This window comes from Mesoplodon densirostris, chromosome 14 (assembly GCF_025265405.1).
Source record: "Mesoplodon densirostris isolate mMesDen1 chromosome 14, mMesDen1 primary haplotype, whole genome shotgun sequence".
Lineage (NCBI taxonomy): Eukaryota > Metazoa > Chordata > Mammalia > Artiodactyla > Ziphiidae > Mesoplodon > Mesoplodon densirostris.
The window spans coordinates 31,397,278-31,418,808 of record NC_082674.1 but is presented as its reverse complement, the minus strand read 5'-3'; the positions used below and the strand labels follow the sequence as shown (position 1 = coordinate 31,418,808).

General features: G+C 39.3%; 2 protein-coding genes across 8 annotated transcripts in view; one reads left to right on the top strand and one right to left on the bottom strand.

Moving 5' to 3' along the window:
* Positions 1–5,029: 5,029 nt before the first annotated feature.
* Positions 5,030–10,448, bottom strand: MORN2 (MORN repeat containing 2; the record flags this gene model as incomplete). The annotated part of the gene is made up of 5 exons (XM_060116941.1): positions 5,030–5,273; positions 6,678–6,814; positions 7,541–7,647; positions 8,078–8,128; positions 10,319–10,448. Coding segments are annotated over 5 exons (528 nt in total), but the record flags the coding sequence as incomplete, so codon positions are not given.
* A 24-nt stretch (positions 10,449–10,472) lies between these two features.
* The window catches only part of DHX57 (DExH-box helicase 57), a 62,245-nt gene continuing 51,186 nt past the window's right edge, over positions 10,473–21,531 (top strand). Inside the window, exons 1-2 of one of the 7 annotated variants that reach the window (XM_060117019.1) lie at positions 10,473–10,547; positions 21,041–21,258. In XM_060117019.1, coding sequence (XP_059973002.1) covers positions 21,047–21,258 — 212 coding nt within the window. In that variant the 5' untranslated portion in view covers positions 10,473–10,547; positions 21,041–21,046. Of the gene's footprint in view, positions 10,548–10,570; positions 10,775–10,960; positions 11,040–12,864; positions 12,905–21,040; positions 21,259–21,531 lie in introns of those variants that run through there. The other 6 variants (XM_060117024.1, XM_060117022.1, XM_060117020.1 and 3 more) reach the window with 6 other exon arrangements.

Sequence of the window (21,531 nt, the reverse complement as noted above, 5' to 3'; positions counted from 1 at the left end):
AGGAGTCTCATCAACTCTGTCCCAAATCAAATCAATCAAATGTATGTGAAATTTGTACAAGGCACTTATCTATTAACCTTTATATTTGTATTAAAAATTAACAACAGTATGATCATCTTCCTTTCAAAAGCCTCTGAGGTTTCAAGCTGGTTTAGATTGCATTTCAGAGCCCATGATATTAGCAAAAACATAGATATTAATTTAAATTCATGGAAACTAGAAGAAACGTGTGTTTAAAAAGTTATTTCTTTAGTATGAACTTCTGATTGTTTATGCTAAATCCTTCAGAAGTGCCTTTAGTTAAATGGCTATACCATTTGCAACAAATATAATTTTATATTAAAAAGAGCTATAAAAAGGACAAAAGGGTTATACAAAGGCAAATTTCTATATTTTTCAGAATACTATTGTTTCAGCATATAAAGTACTAATTATAGTGGATTCCTATTCTCACTTAAGAATAGAAAGCTTTCAAGTGAAACCTAATTCTTCTCATCATGCTCCCAAAACCCCTGCAAAGGATTCAGAATTCTCACTAATGTTCCTATGTAACTAATTAGCACATATTTTTCTGTACATAGAGGAGTAAACTCTGATAGAATCCTCTATCCCTTTTCTGTGTTACAAAAGTCATAAATTAACCTCCCTCCATTCCTAATCTTTTCCATTCTTTATTCTTAATCCTGTAGAGGCATACACATATTGGATTTATCTGCCATGTAAAACAAGCATTCAATCATCCTTTCTTTAAGATTACTCTCAAATTTCAATTCAGCTTCAACTAAACATGTAAATATGCAAAACTCTTCAGTCTAAATGTTTCATTAGTTAACAACCTGCAAAGACAGATTATGACATCATACAAAAATTAAGCAAGAAAATGAATATTTTACAAATTGTTTTAACTTTGAATAAAAAGTAATTTCTTTAAATGACTTCCTTAAATAAAAGTTAGCATATTTTGAATCTAAATTAGTAAGGATTTATGGGATTTCTTCTCTTATGAAAATATTTGCCCTCTCAATGCCTCTCAAAGTACATAAGAGCACATACTTACCCCATGTTGCTTGCCGTGGTTATATCGTCCTCAGATCAAGGCGTATCTGGATTCTGAATTAACTTAAATGTTATAAAAAGAAGCAGTAGAGGTTTGACTTCCCCGGAAACGAGACTGTCATATGCTAACTAGGCTTTTAAATGAGGAAAACTAGTGTCTCTTCTAATTATATAAGCTCCAGGTCAAATTCTAGCATCAACTAATCAAATAACTGAACTGCATTTAGTTTCAAGGAGTAAAAGAAAGAAAACTATTTAAGAGAAATGACTTTAGTATCTTAGAAAACTGGAGACTTGAGCATTGAAAAGTTACTTATATATCAATAAAATTTAAATAGTTTAAAAGCAAAGTATATATCTTGCTACCTTAAATAATTTGCAGAAAAATATTGGGGAAAATTTAGTTTTCAGTACAGCAGATATTTCTATATTTTCCAGAAGTTTTGAATTTGCATTATATGTCCTGGTCTCTGAAAACATCCTCTCACCTTACCTTAACTTGTCCAGTATTTATCTCCTTATAAATTCCAGTACAATAAAAGTATTTAATTCTAAAGCCATACCAGTTAATGCTAAGCAACATATCCAAAATGTCTAATTTTTAAAATGTATCTTTGAACACTTATAAATAGGGTCTTTTGAAATTAAATACAAAGTTGTTATCATGAGAAGCTATAAAAAATACCATTTTAATTTCAACATTTTAAAAGACATCTCAACCCAAATTTATAGTAGTACAACAAAAAATAAAAATAAAAAAGGATTTAGCAATGATATATTGAGAAATACAAAATTTCACAAGATTTTGAGGGAAGAAATATTATATAATATGGAAGATATCTATTACATGCACCATCTTGCGGGGGGTCAGTTTTGGAGAAATAGTTTCAGTAAAAACACTAGGGTCTTTATTTTAATTTTTAATATGTAGCTGTCACGTACTGCTTTGGTAATTTCAAAATTATGTTATCTAAAAGGTAAAGAAGCTTTTTAGGCATAGAATATATGAGCACACACTGATCTACTTTTTAAAAATTGAGATATAAATCACCTATGTCAGAGAGAAATTTTCCTCTACCCTTCTAGATTCTTCTGGCTGGTCCAAGAATTACAATGAGTTTGACATGAGACAGATTAACAGGAGAAAATCAAACAAAAGTTTAATAATGTGGGAGGGAATCAAGAAAACTGAACAGCTCACTAAAATGGCCAAAGCCCTCCCTTAAAAACCATATCAGCTAAAGACAAAAGAGGATGTTGAGGGTAGTGGTTTGGGACTTCAGAGGAGGGCAGTTCAAGTGGAGATGGAAATGCAAATGCAAACGCTTGGTAAACAACTGTTTGTTGGGCCCTGCAGAGTGGACTCCGATCTCTATGCCCTGCTCAGCTTCCCCGGCCACACCTAGCCTAAATTGTTTGCCGATACCTCTATTCTGGGAAGAGGTCCTTTATCTACACTCTTTAGGCAGCTCACGGGGGGAGGTAAAAAGAAAGACTTCAGGAGTCTTCTGTTTCTTAAAAATAATCTCCCTAAATTAATCCTCATGCCAGAGAGACACATTTTGGGGTGGCAAATTTTGCTCCCCTACACATAACATACATAAAATTTGCCCTTTTTATATGAACAATGCAGTGGTTTTTCATGTTCACAAGTTGTGCAACCACTAATTCTAGAACGTTTGCATCACCCCAAAGAGAAGCCCCATGCCTCTGAATTCCTCCTCCCTGGCAACCACTAATCTACTTCCTGTCTCTATGGATTTGCCTATTCTGGACATTTCACATAAAAGGCCGTATAATATGTGGCCTTTTGTGACTGTCTTCTTTCACTTAGTACAATGTTTTCAAGGTTGATTTATGTTAGAGCATGTGTCAATACTTCATTCCTTTTTATGGCTGAATAACATTCCATTGTACAGATATATCACATTTTATTTATCTATTCATCAGTCGATGGACATCTGGGTTTTCAGTATTGGGCTGGTATGAATAGTGCTGTTACAAACATTTTTATACAAGTCAATTTTCTTGGGTGCATGCTTAGGAATTGCTGGGACATATGGTAATTATATGTCAATTTTTTTTCTTTAAAGATTTATTTATTCATTTTGTATTTTATTATTGCTGCATTGGGTCTTTTTTGCTGCACACAGGCCTTCTCTGGTTGCAGTGAGCGGGGGCTACTCTTCGTTGCAGTGTGTGTGCTTCACATCGTGGTGGCTTCTCTTGTTGCAGAGCACGGGCTCTAGGCGCGCAGGCTTCAGTAGTTGTGGCATATGGGCTTCAGTAGTTGTGGCTCGCGGGCTCTAGAGCGCAGGCTCAGTAGTTGTGGTGCCCGGGCTTAGTTGCTCCATGGCATGTGGGATCTTCCCGGACCAGGACTTGAACCCGTGTCCTCTACATTGGCAGGCGGATTCTTAACCATTGCGCCACCAGGGAAGTCCTATGTCAACTTTTTGAGAAACTGTTTTCCTCAGCGGCTGTACCATTTTTCATTCCCACCAGAAATATTTGAGGTTTCAATTTCTCCACATCCTTGCCAAGTTATTAAGTCTTTTTAAATATAGTCATCCTAGAGATTGGGAAATGGTATCTTTTTTAAAAATATTTATTTATTTGGTTGTGCCAGGTCTTAGTTGTGGCAGGCAGGCTCCTTAGTTGTGGCACATAGGCTCCTTAGTTGTGGTAGGCGGCCTCCTTAGCTGTGGCATGTGAACTCTTAGTTGCAGCATGCACATGGGATCTCTAGTTCTCTGACCAGGGATCGAACCCAAGCCCCCTGCATTGGGAGCATGGAGTCTTAACCACCACGCCACCAGGGAAGTCCCAGGAAGTGGTATCTTATTGTGGGTTTAATTTGCATTTCCCTAAAGAGCAATGGTGTTGAACATCTTTCGTTTGCTTATCAGACATTTGTATATCTTCTCTGAAGAAATGTCTATGCAAATCCTTTGTCCATATTTAAACTGAGTTGTCTTTTTATTTATATATATTTATATATGAGTTCTGTATACTGAAAACTAAACCTTTACCAGATATATGATTTGCAAATGTTTTCTCCCATTCTGTGGATTGTTCTTTCATTTTCTTGATAGTTTCCTTTAACATACAGATATACTTTTTTTTTTTTTTTTTTTTTTTTTTTTTTTTTTGCGGTACGCGGGCCTCTCACTGTTGTGGCCTCTCTCGTTGCGGAGCACAGGCTCCGGACGCACAGGCTCAGCGGCCATGGCTCATGGGCCCAGCCGCTCCGTGGCATGTGGGATCTTCCTGGACTGGGTCATGAACCCATGTCCCCTGCATTGGCAGGCGGACTCTCAACCACTGCGCCACCGGGGAAGCCCTACTTTTTATATATATATAAATTTATTTTATTTTTGGCTGCATTGGGTCTTCATTGCTGCACGCAGGCTTTCTCTAGTTGCGGGAGAGGGGCCTACTCTTCGTTGCGGTGCGCAGGCTTCTCATTGCAGTGGCTTCTCTTGCTGCGGAGCACGGGCTCTAGGTGCGCGGGCTTCAGTAGTTGTGGCTCACGAGCTCTAGAGCGAAGGCTCAGTAGTTGGGGTGCACGAGCTTAGATGCTCCGCGGCATGTGGGATTTTCCCAGACCAGGGCTCAAACCCTTGTCCCCTGCGTTGGCAGGTGGATTCTTAACCACTGCACCACTAGGGAAGCCCAGATATACTTTTTAAAGATGACAAAACTCAGGCACAGGATTGGAAATTGACTTTGTCAAGATCTGCATAGTTTTTCGTAAAATGAGGAAACTCTCAATTGAATCACGTTCATTTCTTTTCTTTCTCCCCCCCTACCCTTTTTTGGCCACACCGTGTGGCATGCAGGATCTTAGTTCCCAGACCAGGTATCGAACCTGGGCTCCCTGTAGTGGAAGCACGGAGTCTTAACCACTGGACCACCAGGGCAGTCCCTACATAATTTATTTTAAACTAATTATAAGATGATCAAAAGAAAGTTCAAAAAAGCATAAATGAGTGGTTTTATTGGCAAAATTACAATATATAGGTAGTGTATGAAGTTACTGCAGATGACATTTAGTTGTTTTCCTTACAACTAAAAGCTGCAATTACCACATTAAAACTTTAATGCAGAATATCTACATGTGGAGCTTTAGCCTCAGGCCTGGAGCAGCTGTGAAATGAAAGTTACCACACCATTCTAGTCCTTGGATATCAGTATATTGTCCTTCACCTTCCACCCTGCAATAGTAAAAAAATAAGTGTGTTCATTAACCAAGACCAAAAATTTACGGTCCAGATATGATTGTCCAGTATATTATATACTATGTCTGAAGAATTATATCTTTCCACTATCAAATTTTGGTCTAAAACCTGACATCCTGCTTTCATATCCTACAAACAAAAAAAGAAATTACTATTCCAAACAAATATTGTCATTATACAAATTTTGGTGCCTAAGATTTTAGGATTACATATGCTTAGTTTAGACCAAAACAGTCAAAAAGTGAAAAGTTTTTATTGGTTATCTGGCTTAATTAGTTCATTCATTTATTCAACAAATGTTTATTGACCTTCAACTATGTTTGAGGTGCTATGCTCTATGCTGGACTCTATGTTTTCTGGACTCTTCGGAGTGGTGAAAATGCACTTCACATAACCAAACAGACCTTTATCCCATGGGTTAGAGTTTTCTCCCTTTATCAACATCAGTGGGAAAAGTTTACATGTTGTCATCACAGACTTGGCATCAGAATAGGTGAACACTTTCTACCCTCCTCAATATGTATCAACCACTTCATAACAATTAGGTTGCAGTTTCAATTCTGGAAATAATAAAGGGGTAGTTATAAATGAACCATGAACCTCTGGATGACACGGCATGGTATTTGGTGTGAGGATTAAGCTTGTGAAGATACATGGTGGAGGGTAGGGGTAGGGATTTGGAGGAAGGTGGTCAAAAGGTACAAACTTCCAGTTACAAGATAAATAAAGTACTAGGGATGTGATGTACAACATGATAAATATAATTAACACTGATGTATGTTATATGTAAAAGTTGTTAAGAGAGAAAATCCTTAGTTCTCATCACAAGGAAAACTATTTTTTTCTTTATTTTGTGTCAATGTGAGATGATGAATGTTCACTAAATTTATTGCGGTAATCACTTCACGATGTATGTAAGTCGAATCATTATGCTGTATACCTTGAATTTATACAGTGGTGTATGTCAATTATATCTCAAACTGGAAGAAAAAAATAAAATTTAAAACTAAAAAAAAAGTTGATCAAGATATTTCAAGTGAAAATAATTTTTGGCCTAAATTTTCTCAATAATTGCAACAAGCTTTCCATTTCCAATATGACTGCAAAAAGTTCTATAGGAACAGAAGTTAAGAGGAAATAAATGAAAAGTCTAATAGATTATCACCAAGAATGACATTTTCTTTTGGAGCCTCATGATGGCCTTAGCCGCTCTTATAACAGTTTTTTTCCCCAACATATAACACAAATTTTCCAAAATATATTATAAATATATTTTAACTAAATACATTACAAAAGAAATTTAGCATTAACTAAGTTTTTAAGCGAATGTGCCTGAAAAGACTCTTTTAGAACTACAATGACATTTTATTTTAAACTTACCTATTTTCATTGAAATTTCCAGTGTACTTTGCCCCAGTTGGGAATGTATAAGTCCCCAGTCCATGAAACATATTGTCCTTAAAGTGTCCTTCATATACTGCTCCTGAAAAATGCTCAAGTCTTCCAAAACCATTCATCTGTTTGTAACAAAGGAAATTACCTCAGTAACTAATCTTCAGTTCCCTAGAACATTTCAAAAATGTACACATATGTCTATCATCTACTTTGTTATTATTTAATCTATCATCGTATCATCCTTTATTTTCACAAAAATAAGATAACATTTTATCACTGTCCTTTGTATATATCTCTCTGTGAAGCTCACCAAGTCAATGTTTCTGATCTGGGGCACTTGAACATCTTGGGGGTCCATGATGATAATAACAGGAGTCCTCAAGATACCTTGACTATATCCAAAAGCTTAAAGGACAACCAGTTTAGTTAGCCCAGAAATGGCACAAAGAAGTTGTTAAGAACAAAAATTTGTATTCAGGCAGACCCGAGAACACATTTTTGTTTCATCACTTAACTAGCTGGGCAAGAAATCTGAGCCTGATTTCCCTCAATTGTAAAATAGGAACATTAATGGTATCTGACTCATGAGGCTGCTATGAAGATTCAATGAGAAAACTATGTAATGAGTTCACTTTGCTCAATGAATAGGAAATAAGATAGATGATGATAATTAGCTCTCTGCATGAGTTTAATACTATTCTTATGTTCATATATGTTAAATATAATCATTTTTTATTTTTATTGCATGGTCTACTCATATGTGTCTTTTGATTAATGGTGAAATGCCTGGAATCATTTAACCAACAGAGTTACTTATCCACTGTCAATGCTCAAAACAACAATAATACCTTGTCATCTTTCCAGCTTCCTTTGTAGACAATCCCATTAGGAGTGGTATAAATACCTATGCCATTTCTCTCCAAGATTCCAGAAGATGTTCTTGTACAATCCCCATCTAAACAAGAGAGAAATACTGAAGATTATAAAAGGGAACCTTGTTTAACTAAGTAATAATAAAATGTTTATGTTCAGGCTTAATCAGAACTGCATCCCCTATGGGTCTCTTTGGCTTCCTAGCACTGAAATTGATGAGACCAGAGATGAGGAGCTCTGTGGACCTAGGTCTTGTAATCATTGACACTCAAGGGCCCAGAAGGTTGACATATGGCTATGGCCCTCCCATAGCTTTCCAAGGCACACTGTCTATACTTAACATTAGAGTTTAGATTTAAAATCTGTTCCTCCATTAGTATTTCTATGTTATTTTATTTAATGGAGTTAATATCTCAGTAGTAGTTTTATAAAGTGTAACAGTCTCAGTTTTGTACCCTTAAGCTATTTAATTTTAGTCTGCATAGAAAAAGGTAATTGAAATGTATGCTTACCATACTTGTCTCCATTTGGAAATATAAAGTTTATCTTAAATACTTCTGGAGCTGTTTTAAAAGATTTCAGAAAAGTCGCATAAGCTTAAATATTTTTACATCATAAGACCTATAACATATTTGCTTTAAGAGCTAACCAAATAGACTCACTTCATATGATCACAAGCATATCATGATTACTTGGCATTTCCATAGTCTAGTGTAGGGTCCTGGGGAAATAAATGATTTTGTCTAGATGATCAATTTTTACTTGTTTATTATAACAGCTTTATTAATATATAATTCACATACCACCAAAGTTACCCTTTAAAAGTATACAAAATTCATTTTTTAGCATACTCAGAGTTGTGCAACTGTCACCACAATCTAATTTTTCAATATTTTAATCACCCCCAAAAGAAATCCTGTACATATTAGCAGTTACTCTCCATTACCCTAAAACTCACCCAACCCCTGGCAACCACTAATCTACTGTCTGTCTCTATGTACTGGTGTATTCTAGATAGTTCGTAGAAATGGAATCATACAATATGTGGTCCTTTGTGATTAGCTTCTTTTACTTAGCTTCAAGGTATTCTAGATAGTTCATAGAAATGGAATCATACAATATGTGGTCCTTTGTGATTAGCTTCTTTTACTTAGCTTCAAGGTTCATCCATGTTGTAGCCTGTATCAGTATTTCACCACTTTTTATTGCCGAATAGTCCATGCCTCAAAAATAACGCATTTTGTTTATCTATTCATCAGTTGATGGCCAGTTGGGTTGTTTCCAGTTTGGGCTGTTATGAATAATGCTATGAACATTCATGTATAATTTTTTGTTTGGACATATGTTTTTATTTCTCTTGGGTATATGATCTATTGATTGTCCCACAGAGGCAAGGTAGAGTGAGCAATCTCTGATTTGGCAGTGGAAGGAAATAGAAAAGAAAGATAGTAAGTGAGAAGGGGTGGGGGAGGGAGTGGGGTCCAAACAGAATGAGATTGGAATGGAGACCAGGTGAAAAAAGGACAAAGACAACCGCAGGCCTGGGGGTGGGGGAGGGGTGGAATCTATGCCTCAGAGCCCTGGGACATTTAGTGGACTAAAACATTAGAAACTAATTTTTGCCAATACTGAAGAAAACGTATGTGAAGATAGGTAAACTATAACTTCTAGGACAATAGTCTACTAGAATGTTACTCAAAGTGTGGCCATCCATTAGAATCATCTGGGATGCTTTACAAGTTCCTACGCCCTTCCACACAGCTGAATCAGAATCTCTGTGGGTGGGACAAGAGAACTGATCTTTTTAATTGAAAGATTAATGAGTGCCAGTTGAGAAAGGCTGGAAGCTCATCCCCTCTGAGGAAACAGAGTTAATAACACAATAGGCAGAAGACTTAAACATCGTCAGAGAGAAAGGGAGGGTATAGCAGCCTTGAGACAGGAGCGGATGCTTATGAAAAAATAATTAGCAATCTAGGAAATGAATAATGTAATTGTTGAAATAAACCTCTTTAGAAGGGCTGAATAGCAGAATGAATACCGTTGAAAAGTAAATTAGTGAACTGGAACACAAGGTTGAAAATTTTTCCCAGAAAGAGGTGTAAAGGAAAACAGAGATACCACCTGACAAGGCGTTTCACATCTCCCCTCACCCCCAGACGCCTCCAGGAGCCCCCAGGAGGTCTATCCCTAATGTCGTACTTAGGGCCCTATTAAAATAACGCTTTTGTGCCGGAGTCCCTTCTCACACTCCACTCCTCTGGGTCAGGATCACGGATTAGTTATCTCTTTTCCCACCCTAGTGTCCAGCTCAGTGCTTAGTACTTACTGGTAGGAACTGAAAGTTTAGTGAATGAGTGGCACTTGGGAAGCAATCGTTAAAGGCTTACTAAGCAGAGCACTAAACGTGATCATACAAGAAACCGAACTGTTTCAATTGCCCTTAAATGGTTCCACATCCGAAACTTTGGACTGTTAGAGCTAGAGGGAGGGAACCTAAGAGATCGAGACTGGCAACAGAGAGGAAACTGAAACCAGAGACGTTGGCACTTCCCCAAGGTGTCACAACAGCGAATCGACGGCCGAATGAGAGCTAGAATCCAGGTCTCCAGATTCTCACAGCACGGGTTCTCCGCGTCCCCATCCCACCACGCTCAGGTAATATGTCACACCTGTACCGGAGTTGCCAGGGCCCGAGCTCTGGCTCAGTGCGAGCTCTACTTAAAAGGGCGTTGGGAGGATGGGACACTCACTTGACACAGGGGTGCTGGAGAGATTTTCTGGACTCTGCGATTCCCCCTGGGCCGCCAGCTCTGTGACCTGGAGGGAAAGAAGCAGTAGCTCAGCGCAGACTGCGACTTGGTTGCTAGGGCGACCAGGCACCTCTCACCCGGAAGCGAATAGGCAAGGGCCCGAGGTTGAGCCAATCAGAAGGCGCCAGGGCTGGGCCGCTGCAGCTGGGCCGCTGCGGAGCCGCTCCAGGTGAGGTCTCGGTGGGCGCCGCGTCCTAACAGACGCCCCGGGAAGCAGCGCTGTGAGCCCGGGGCGGCCTCCCCTGCCGCGTATGAGGGATGTATTTCAGTGTGCGTGGTCTGCGCGTCGGCCCAGTAGTCAGTGTGCGGACCCTTCTACCGACTCCCTCTCCCGGAGTGGTCAGGGTCTGAGGAGCCTCCCGGCCCGGTGGGATACAGCCTGTCTGGCTGGGGCCGGTGAGTCTGGAGCTTTAGGATCCCAGGCCCTGAGACCGGGCCCGGCGGGGGTCGGCAGCTGAGGCTGTCCACGCTCAGGCTGGAGGCGGGGGAGCTGAATTCAGGCTCGGAGCCGGATAAAGGGTGGGATTGGAGGGGCTCAGGTTTCGTTTCCTGTCTCTGTCTCCATCTCCAATGGGTGGCTATTTGGGGAGAGGATTTCCTGCGATGTATGCTGGAAGAAAGGTACCAGGTCTGGGTATCTGCAAGGAGCTGGATATACGGGGTGAGTCAGAGATTTGCCTGGGAGGGGAATGGTTTGTGGTCAGTTTTCAGCGCCCAGCTTGGTGATTCTGTTCCTGGGAGCCAAACTTGGATGTTAAACAAAGGATACTCTTCCAGCCAAACTTAGGTTCCTGTGTCCACGGTGAACAAAGATAGTTGGAATCTTCCCAGACTAAATGGATTTATGATGTTTTGGCTTCTTGTGGGCCTACCTGGCCGGAAAGAAACTGCCATTCCCAGAGCTAGCTAATTAACAATTAACCTGTGAACACGGCTTTCGTATGCAAAACAACCAGTCCTGCACCAACCACCTCCTTTGTCTAACCACCAAGCTAGTAGTTCCCCTGCCCTAAATCAATTTGGGGCCAGGTACCCTATGCCTCAGAGTCTGTGGGAATTACTCAAACTAGCCAATCCTAAACTGATTATCCTGCCCTGCCTTGCTTTTCCCGTGGAAAACCCAAGAAAGGCTACAGCCTATGCCTTACTCTTGTTCCTTTCTGCCTCCTCCTGACACTGGTGCTTCCCCCTGTGGCCCACCGTGGCATGGCATGCCTCTCCTTTCTAGGGGAGTTGTAAGTAACATTAAACTTTTCTTTCAGTGGTATTGATCTCTCTGCGTCAGCACTCAGTCACCTTTACAAATTAAGACCCAGGCACAAATTAAGGGGGGGGGCTGGCTTAACAGTAAGTTTTGTTTTTTTGTTTTGTTTCCTTGTTTTATTTATTTATTTAGCTGCGTCGGGTCTTAGTTGTGGCACGCGGGATATTTCGTTGCAGTGCGCGGGGTCAGTAGTTGTGGCACGTGGGCTTAGTTGCCCCGTGGCATGTGGGATCTTAGTTCCCTGATCGGGGATCGAACCCATGTGCCCTGCATTGGAAGGTGGATTCTTAATCACTGGACCACCAGGGAAGTCCCAACACTAAGTTTTGAATTGAAGATACAAAGTACATGTTTGGGGGGTAAGAGGGAAATATGGGGGAAAGAATTTCATCTTTGGAGTTGAATGTATTGTTTCAAACCCTGGCTCCAGACTTTGCTTCTATAGTTGGTGACATTAGGCAAGTCATGTAATTTATCTGTTCTCTAGTTTCCTCCGCTATAAAATATAGAAAATAATATTTAACTTATAGGAGTTTTAGAGAAGTAAATGAAAAATCTTACCTTTCCCCTCAATGCAGACTTGTATTTCCAACTATTAATACCTTCTACATATCTCCATTTGAATATCTAGAAGACATCTCAGATGTAACATTCATTCTGAACTTGTGACACTCCCCGTATCTTTTCGTCCCCACTATTCCCATTTTGATCACATGGCTGAGCACAGGACCCCTGTTCACCTAGTTAATCTAGGCCCTAAAATCTTACAGTAATTCTAGACACTTCTTTCTCATACCTTGCATCTAATTCATTTACTGTTAAAATACATTGAGAATCTATGGCCACTTTTCAGCTCCACTTGCTCCCACCCTAGTCCATCTCACTGTGTTTTTGTTTGTTTGTTTTGTTTTGTTTTTTATCTGCAGACTGAACAACTGCAGTAGTTTCTAACTGGCCTCCTGGTTCTCCTCACCTCCCTAAAGACTTTTTATTCTTCACAAAACAGAGCAATTTTTTTTTTTTACTTTTTTCTAGATAATTTTAATGTAAATCTGAATTTTTAAAAAAATTTTATTTTCTATTGGAGTATATTTGATTGACAATGTTGTGTTAGTTTCAGGTGTACAGCAAAGTGATTCAGATATATATATATATATATATATATATATATATATATATACACACATGTATCTATTCTTTTTCAAATTCTTTTCCCATTTAGGTTATTACAGAATATTGAGCAGAGTTCCCTGTGCGATACAGTAAGTCCTTGTTGGTTACCTATTTTATCTTATTTTATTTTTTAAAGATTTTATTGATATGGACCATTTTTAAAGTCTTTATTGAATTTGTTACAATATTGCTTCTGTTTTATGTTTTGATTTTTTGGCTGCAAGGCATGTGAGATCTTAGCTCCCCAACCAGGTATTGAACCCACACCCCCTGCATTGGAAGGTGAAGTCTCAACCACTGGACCGCCAGGAAGTCCCTGGTTATCTATTTTAAATACAGCAGTGTGTATATGTCAATCCCAAGCTCCCAGTCTATCCCTCCCCGCCACCCTTCCCTCCTGGTAACCGTAAGTTTGTTCTCTAAATCTGCGATGTTCTCTAAGTCTGTGAGACTGTTTCTGTTTTGTAAATAAGTTCATTTGTATCTATTTTTTTTTAAGATTCCGCATATAAGCCATATCATATATTTGTCTTTCTCTGTCTGACTTCACTTAGTATGATAATCTCCAGGTCCATCCATGTTGCCGCAAATGGCATTATTTCATTCTTTCTTTCTTTCTTTTTTAATATTTATTTATTTGGCTGCGCCGGGTCTTAGTTGTAGCATGTGGGATCTTCGTTGCAGCATGTGGAATCTTTAGTTGCGGCATGTGGGGTCTTTAGCTCTGACATGTGGGCTCTTTTAGTTGCAGCACGTGGGCTCTTAGTTGCGGCGTGCAGGATCTAGTTCCCTGACCAGGGATTGAACTTGGGTCCCCTGTGTTAGGAGCACGGAGTCTTAACCACTGGACCACCAGGGGAGTCCCCTACAGTATTTCATTCTTTTTAATGGCTGAGTAATATTCCATTATATATGTGTACCACATCTTCTTTATCCATTCATCTGTCGATAGACACTTAAGTTGCTTTCATGTCTTGGCTATTGCAAACAGTGCTGCAGTGAACATTGGGGTGCCTGTATCCTTTCTAACCATGTTTTTCTATGGATATATGCCCAGGAGTGGGATTGCGGGATCATATGGTAGCTCTATTTTTAGTTTTTTAAGGAACCTCCATGCTGTTCTCCATAGTGGCTCTACCAATTTACATTCCCACCAACAGTGTAGGAGGGTTCCCTTTTTAGAGTAATTGTTTTAAAACCTAAGTCAGTCGTACCAAGCTTTTGCCTCTGCTCTCTAGTGACTTTCTATTATACTTAGAATAAAATTCAAAGTTCTTCCCAGGACCTACATGGCCGTCTACTTTCTGACCTCATCTCGTTTGCTCACTATATTGCAGACCCACCAGACTCCTTACTCTTCATCCAGCCCAGTGCATTGAAGATGTGCTGGACTTGGCCCCTTTTCACCTACTATTGCTTCTGCTTACAATGTACTTTTCACAAATATTTCATGACTCATTTTCTGAATGTTCAGGTGTCTGCTCAATATGACCTCAGAAAGATGACCACTCTAACTCGACTGCTCTATCTAAAATAACACTCTCAGAGTTTTTCATTTTCTTCATAGCACTTAACTGATATTATGTATTTAGTTATTGTCTGTCTTACTCTCTAGAAGATAAGCTTCATGAGGCAGGAATTTTTGTTGTCTCTGCTGTTATACCCCTAGGACTTGGCACATAATAAGTGCTTAATAAATATTTGTGGAATGAATAAATAAATGAATGAATCTCCATTCTCATATCAGTCATTTATTCAACCTTCAGCCATTCTTCAAATACATATTGAATTTCTTCTATATGCCAGACACTGTGTTAGAGGTACATTGGTAATCAAAATAGACATAATCCTTGCCTTCAGAGAGCTTTTGGGGAGGCGGGAAGATAAACATAAAAGAAACAATAAATACGAATAATTGTGAAGGATTTTGAAGAAAAAACTATCAAGAGACCTAGTTTAATTTCTACATGTTTGTGAGTTTTCCAGATATTTCCCTGCTCTTGATTTCAAATTTCATTCCACTGTGGTTACAAAACATACTTTGTATCATTTCTGTCTTTTAAAATTTATTGAGGTTTTTATTATAGCCTAGCATATGGTCTATCCTGGAAAAGTTTCCTTATACACATAAGGAAAATGTATATTTTTATTGGGTAGAGTGTTCTATAGATGTCTCTTAGGTCTAGTTGGTTTATACTGTGTTTCAAGTCTTCTATTTCTTTATTGCTCTTCTGTCTACAGTAAGTCCCCTACATACGAAGCTTCAAGTTGTGAAGTTTTAAAGATGTGAACATGTGTTTGCATGTCCAATCACATAAGTTAGCTCACGTGTCTGGCGAACATCGTCACATGTGTGCATCCTCTACAAGTAGTTGTGCTTTTATGTACTTTACAGTACAGTACTGTATAGAGTACAGCAGTACAGTATCTTTATTTCAAGCCCAGGATGTCCAGAAGCAAGCATAAAAGCAGCAGTATATAGCCGATTGTGTTAGTTGGGTACCTAGGCTAACTTTGTTGGACTTATGAACAAATTGGACTTATGAATGAGCTCTCAGAACAGAACTCGTTCGTATGTAGGGGACTTACAATAGTTGTTCTTTACCATTGTTGAAAGTGGGTATTGAAGTTTCCTACTGTTATGCATTGTCTATTTCTCTGTCCATTTCTTTTTTCTTTTTTGGCTGCACTGGGTCTTCATTGCTGCGCGCAGGCTTTCTCTTGTTGCAGCGAGCAGGGGTTACTCTTCATTGCAGTGCATGGGCTTCTCATTGCAGTGGCTTCTCTTGTTGCGGAGCATAGGCTCTAGGTGCACAGGCTTCAGTAGTTGTAGCATGTAGGCCCTAGAGCTTGCGGGCTTCAGTAGTTGAGGTCCATGGGCTCAGTAGTTGCGCCGCGTGGGCTCTGGGGTACACGGGCTTCAGTAGTTGTGGCATGGAGGCTCAGTAGTTGTGGTGCACAGGCTTAGTTGCTCCGTGGCATGTGGGATCTTCCTGGGCCAGGGCTCAAACCCGTGTCCCCTGCATTGGCAGGTGGATTCTTACCCACTGTGCCACCATGGAAGTCCTCTCTGTTCATTTCTGTCAGTTGCTGCTTTATGTATTCTGGTACTGTGTTATTAGGTGCAGTATATTTGTAATTGTTAATATCTTCCTCATGGATTGACTCTCTTTATCATTATGAAATGTTCTTCTTTATCTCTAACTTTTTTTTTTTTTTTTTTGCATTACGCGGGCTTCTTGCTGTTGTGGCCTCTCCTGTTGTGGAGCACAGGCTCCGGACGCATAGGCTCAGCAGCCATGGTTCATTGGCCCAGCCGCTCCGCGGCATGTGGGATCTTCCCGGACTGGGGCAAGAACCCGTGTCCCCTGCATCGGCAGGCGGACTCTCAACCACTGCGCCACCAGGGAAGCTCTCTAACAACATTTTTTGCTTTAAAGTCTATTTCGTCTGATATTAGCATAGTCACTCCAGCTTTCTTGTGGTTGCTGTTTGCATGATTTGTCTTTTTCCATCCTTTTACTTTTCATTTATTTGTATCTTTGAATTTAAAGTGATAGCATATAGTTGGTTCTTGTTTTTATACAGTCTGATAATGTCTTTTGATTGAATTGTTCAGTCCATTCACATTTAATGTTATTGGTATAGTGGAATTTACATTTACCCTTCTACTTTTTGTTGTCTATGTCTCTTGTCTATTTTGTTTCTCTGTTCCTACTTTACTGCTTTCTTTTGCATTATCATTAAATGAACATTTTATAATTCAGTATTTTAATTTCTTTAATGATATTTTTCACGATATTTTTTTGAGTTTTTGATTTGTTTTTTAGTGACTGCCCAAGGGTTTATCTTGTACATCTTGACATATCAGAATCAGCTTCACATTTATACTAGCTCAATTTTAGTAGTGTATTGAAATTTTACTCTCATACAGCTGTATTCCTTTCCCCTCCTTTTTGCAGTATTATTGTTATACATATTACATCTATTAATATTACAAATGCAACTGTACATTCTTTTCTATTTTTTTATTGAAATGTAGTTGATTTAAAATGTTGTGTTAGTTTCAGGTGTACAGCAAAGTGATTTAGTTATACGTGTGTGTGTGTGTGTGTGTGTTTATATTCTTTTTAAGATTTTTTTCCATTATAGGTTATTAGATACTGAGTATAGTTGCCTGTGCTATACAATAGGTCCTTATTGCTTATCTATTTTATATATAGTAGTGTGTATATTTTAATCCAAAACTCCTAATTTACCCCTCCCCCCTTCCCCCTTTGGTAAGCATAAGTTTATTTTTTATGTCTGTGAGTCCATTTCTGTTTTGTAAATAAGTTCATTTGTATCATTTTTTTTAGATTCCTTATAAAGCAATATCGTATGATATTTGTCTTTCTCTGTCTGACTTACTTCACTTAGTATGATAATCTCTAGGTCCATCCATGTTGTTGCTAATAGAATTATTTCATTCTTTTTTATGGCTGAGTAATATTCCATTGTGTATATATTACCACATCTTCTTTATCCGTTCATCTGTCAATGGACACTTAGGTTGCTTCCCCAGCTGTACATTGTTACACTTATTACTTTATCATCTGTAGTCATTTTCTTAACCCAATACAACTATGCTCCCACTGATCTGCTTTGTTCTGTTATTGGCAAATATATTACATTTCTGTACATCACAGGTCCAATATTACATTATATACATATTATTTTATACAATTGCTTTTTAAATCGGTTATGTGAAGAAAGGAGAAAAATATACATTTACACTGTTTTGTTGGTTTTGAGGGGAGGGGGTTTTTGTTTTTTGGGATTTTTGGAATTACACAGTTACCTTTATTGGTGCTCCTTGTTTTTTGTGTGGATTCAAATTATCATCTAGGGTCCCTTGCTTTAGCTTGATGAGCTTCCTTTAGTATTTTTTTGTAAAGCAGGTCTGCTGTCAACAAATTCTCTGCTTTTATCTGAGAAACTTTTAATTTCACCTTCATTCTTGAAAGGTAGCTTTTCTGGATATAGGATTATTGGTTGACAGTTCTTTTCTTTAAGTCCTTTGACTGTATTATGTCACTGTCCTCTGGCCTCCCTCGTTTCTGCCAGAAAGTCAACTGTTAATCTTACTGGGTTTATATCTGTAAGTGTCAAGTTGTTTTTCTCTAAATGCTTTCAAGATTTCTCCTTGTCTTTAACTTTCAGCATTTTTACATACTGTGTCTGTTTAGGGATCTATGGGTGTATCCTACCTGGACTCCTTAAAGCTTCCTGGCTGTGTAGGTTATTGTCTTTCAATAAATTTGAGAAGTCTTCTGCTGTTATTTCTTTTAACATTTTTTCTGCTCTTTTCTCTCTCTCTCTCCTCCCTATCCTTCTGGTGCTCCTATTTTGCATACTACTAACTTTGGACTTAGTTTGGGTGTGGTTAGTTTGGCTTAGTTTGGGCTTAGTTTGTTCTTTTTTCTGGTTCCTTGGGGTGTAAATTTAGATTGTTTATTTGAAATCTTTTCTTTTTCGTAATGTAGGCATTTATTGCTCTAAACTGTCCTCTTAGAACTCCTTTTGCTGCATCCCATAAGTTTTGGTATGTTGTGTTTCCACTTTCAATTGTTTGAAGATATTTTATTTTACTTTATTTTATTTTATTTTATTATTATTATTTTTTTTGTGGTACGCGGGCCTCTCACTGTTGTGGCCTCTCCCGTTGCGGAGCACAGGCTCCAGGTGCGCAGGCTCAGCGGCCATGGCCCACGCGCCCAGCCGCTCCGCGGCATGTGGGATCCTCCCAGACCGGGGCACGAACCCGTGTCCCCTGCATCGGCAGGCGGACTCTCAACCACTGCGCCACCAGGGAAGCCCTGTTTGAAGATATTTTAAAATTTCCGTCTTGATTTTGTCTTTGACCCGTTGGTTGTTCAGGAGCATGTTATTTAATTACTTTTTTTTTTTTTTTTTTTGTGGTACACGGGCCTCTCACTGTTGTGGCCTCTTCCGTTGCGGAGCACAGGCTCCGGACGCGCAGGCTCAGCAGCCATGGCTCACAAGCACAGCCGCTCTGCGGCATGTGGGATCTTCCCGGACTGGGGCACGAACCCGTGTCCCCTGCATCGGCAGGTGGACTCCCAACCACCGCGCCACCAGGGAAGCCCGAGCATGTTATTTAATGTCCACATATTTATGAGTTTTCCAGTTTTCTTTCTGTTATTGATTTCTAGTTTCATACCATTGTGGTTAGAAAAGATGCTTGATCTGATTTCAGTCTTCTTAAGTTCATCAAGACTTGTTTTATAGCCCAAGATATGATCTATCCTGGAGAATATTCGATGTGCATTTGAGAAGAAAATGTAGTCTCCTGCTTTGAATGGAATGTTCTGTATATGTCATTTAGGTCCACTTGGCTTAAATTATAGTTCAAGTCCAATATTTCTTTACTGATTTTCCTTTCTGGATGATCTGACCATTGTTGAATGTGTGGTATTAAAGTCCCTTATTATTTTTGTGTTGCTGTCTATTTCTCTCTCAATTATGTTAATATTTGCTTTATATATTTAGGTGCTCTGATGTTGGGAGCATAAATACTTACAATTGTTAGATTCCCTTGATGAATTGACCCCTTTATCGTTATATGATGATCTTCTTTGTCTCTTTTTACAGTATTTGACTTAAAGTCTATTTTGTCTAAGCATAGCTACCCTTGCTGTCTTTTTTTTTTTTTTTTTTTTTGTGGTACGCGGGCCTCTCACTGCTGTGGCCCCTCCCACTTCGGAGCACAGGCTCCAGATGCACAGGCTCAGTGGCCATGGCCCACGGGCCCAGCCGCTCCGTGGCACATGGGATCCTCCCGGACTGGGGCATGAACCTGCGTCCCCTGCATCGGTAGGCAGACCCTCAACCACTGTGCCACCAGGGAAGCCCCCCTGCTGTCTTTTGGTTTCCATGTGCATTTACTGTCTTTTACATACCTTCAGTTTCAGTCTATGTGTTTCTTTAAAGCTGAAGTGATTCTGTTGTAGGCAGCATGTAGTTGAGTCTTTTTTTTTTAACTTTTTAAAATTTATTTTTATTTATCCTTGGCTGCATTGGGTCTTTGTTGCTGCATGCAGGCTTCCTCTAGTTGCGGTGAGCAGGGTCTACTCTTTGTTGTGGTGCATGGGCTTCTCATAGCGGTGGCTTCTCTTGTTGCGGAGCACAGGCTCTAGACACGAGGGCTTCAGTAGTTGTAGCATACAGGCTCAGTAGTTGTGGCTTGCGGGCTCTAGAGCACAGGCTCAGTAGTTGTGGCACATGGGCTTAGTTGTTCCACGGCATGTGGAAGCTTCCCAGACCAGGGCTCGAACCTGTGTCCCCTGCATTGGCAGGTGGATTCTTAACCACCGCACCACCAGGGAAGTCCCGAGTTTTGTTTTTTTAATCCATTCGGCTACTCTGTGTATTTCGATAGGAGAATTTAGTCCATTTACATTTAAAGTAATTATTGATAGGTAAGGGCTTACTATTGCCATTTTGATTGCTGTTTCCTGGGTGTTTTATAGATCCTTTGCTTCTTTCTTTCTCTCGTGCTGTCTTCCTTTGTGATTTGATGATTTTCTGTAGTGGTAGGCTTTGATTCCTTCCTCATTATCTTTTATGTATCTACTATAGATTTTTGCTGTGTAATTTGTTTTGTTTTGTATTTTTACCGTGAGACTGACATAAAACATCTTTTAGTTGTAACATTCTATTTTAAGCTGATAACATCTTAACTTTGATCGCATACAAAACTCTACAGTTTTACTTCCCCCAGGCAAAGTCTCTGAGCTAGGGCTGTGTTTCTGCAAGTGTATATGTAAATATAAATTTTACTTATCAAATTATGTATTAAATACATGAAAACATCTCTTCTCAACTAGAGTTTTTTAAACCCTATACAAGACCTAACCAGATCAGAATGTAGCATTGCACCCTACACACCCTATGTACGATTTGAAACTTCTCCATGTGTTTCTGATGCACATCCTGGTTAAGAAATCTGTGTCAGAGAAGCTCACTAAATATTAATTCTGAGGGGGATATGCTTGTAAATCTTTTGTGAAGCAGTTTATCCATGCTTCTCCTAAACTGGCCCTTTTAAAGTATGCATTTTCCTTTTTTTCTTTAAAATAGGCTATTTCCATAACTTTGACAAACAAAGGATTATTATCCTTGTCTGATTTTTATAATGTCTGTATTACTTTTTTCTCTTGCAGGTGAAAATGAGTTCTTCAGTAAGAAGAAAAGGCAAGCCAGGGAAAGGAGGTGGAAAGGGGTCTTCCAGAGGAGGAAGAGGAGGCAGAAGTCATGCTAGTAAATCTCATGGGGGCGGCAGCGGTGGCGGTGGCATTGGTGGCAATAGAAAGGCCTCAAGTAGAATTTGGGATGATGGCGATGACTTTTGTATCTTCAGTGAGTCAAGGCATTCATCCAGGTCATTATACTCTTTGAATATTCAAATGTGAAAACAGTATCAATTCCTGATCTATGGACAACAGATGACTAAGACAAAGGGGGAAAATGCCAAGTAATTCTGGCCAAGTTATCTACCTCTTGTTTTAAAGCCCCCTCTTTGTAACCTTTTCTAAAGGCATGTTGGCAAATAACACCTTTTGTTGGGCCGGGGGTGGGGGCGGTGCTTTGAAATCTGAAGTTAACTTTAACTTCCACATGACACTGTGAATTGTGTATAATATTGTTATTGTAA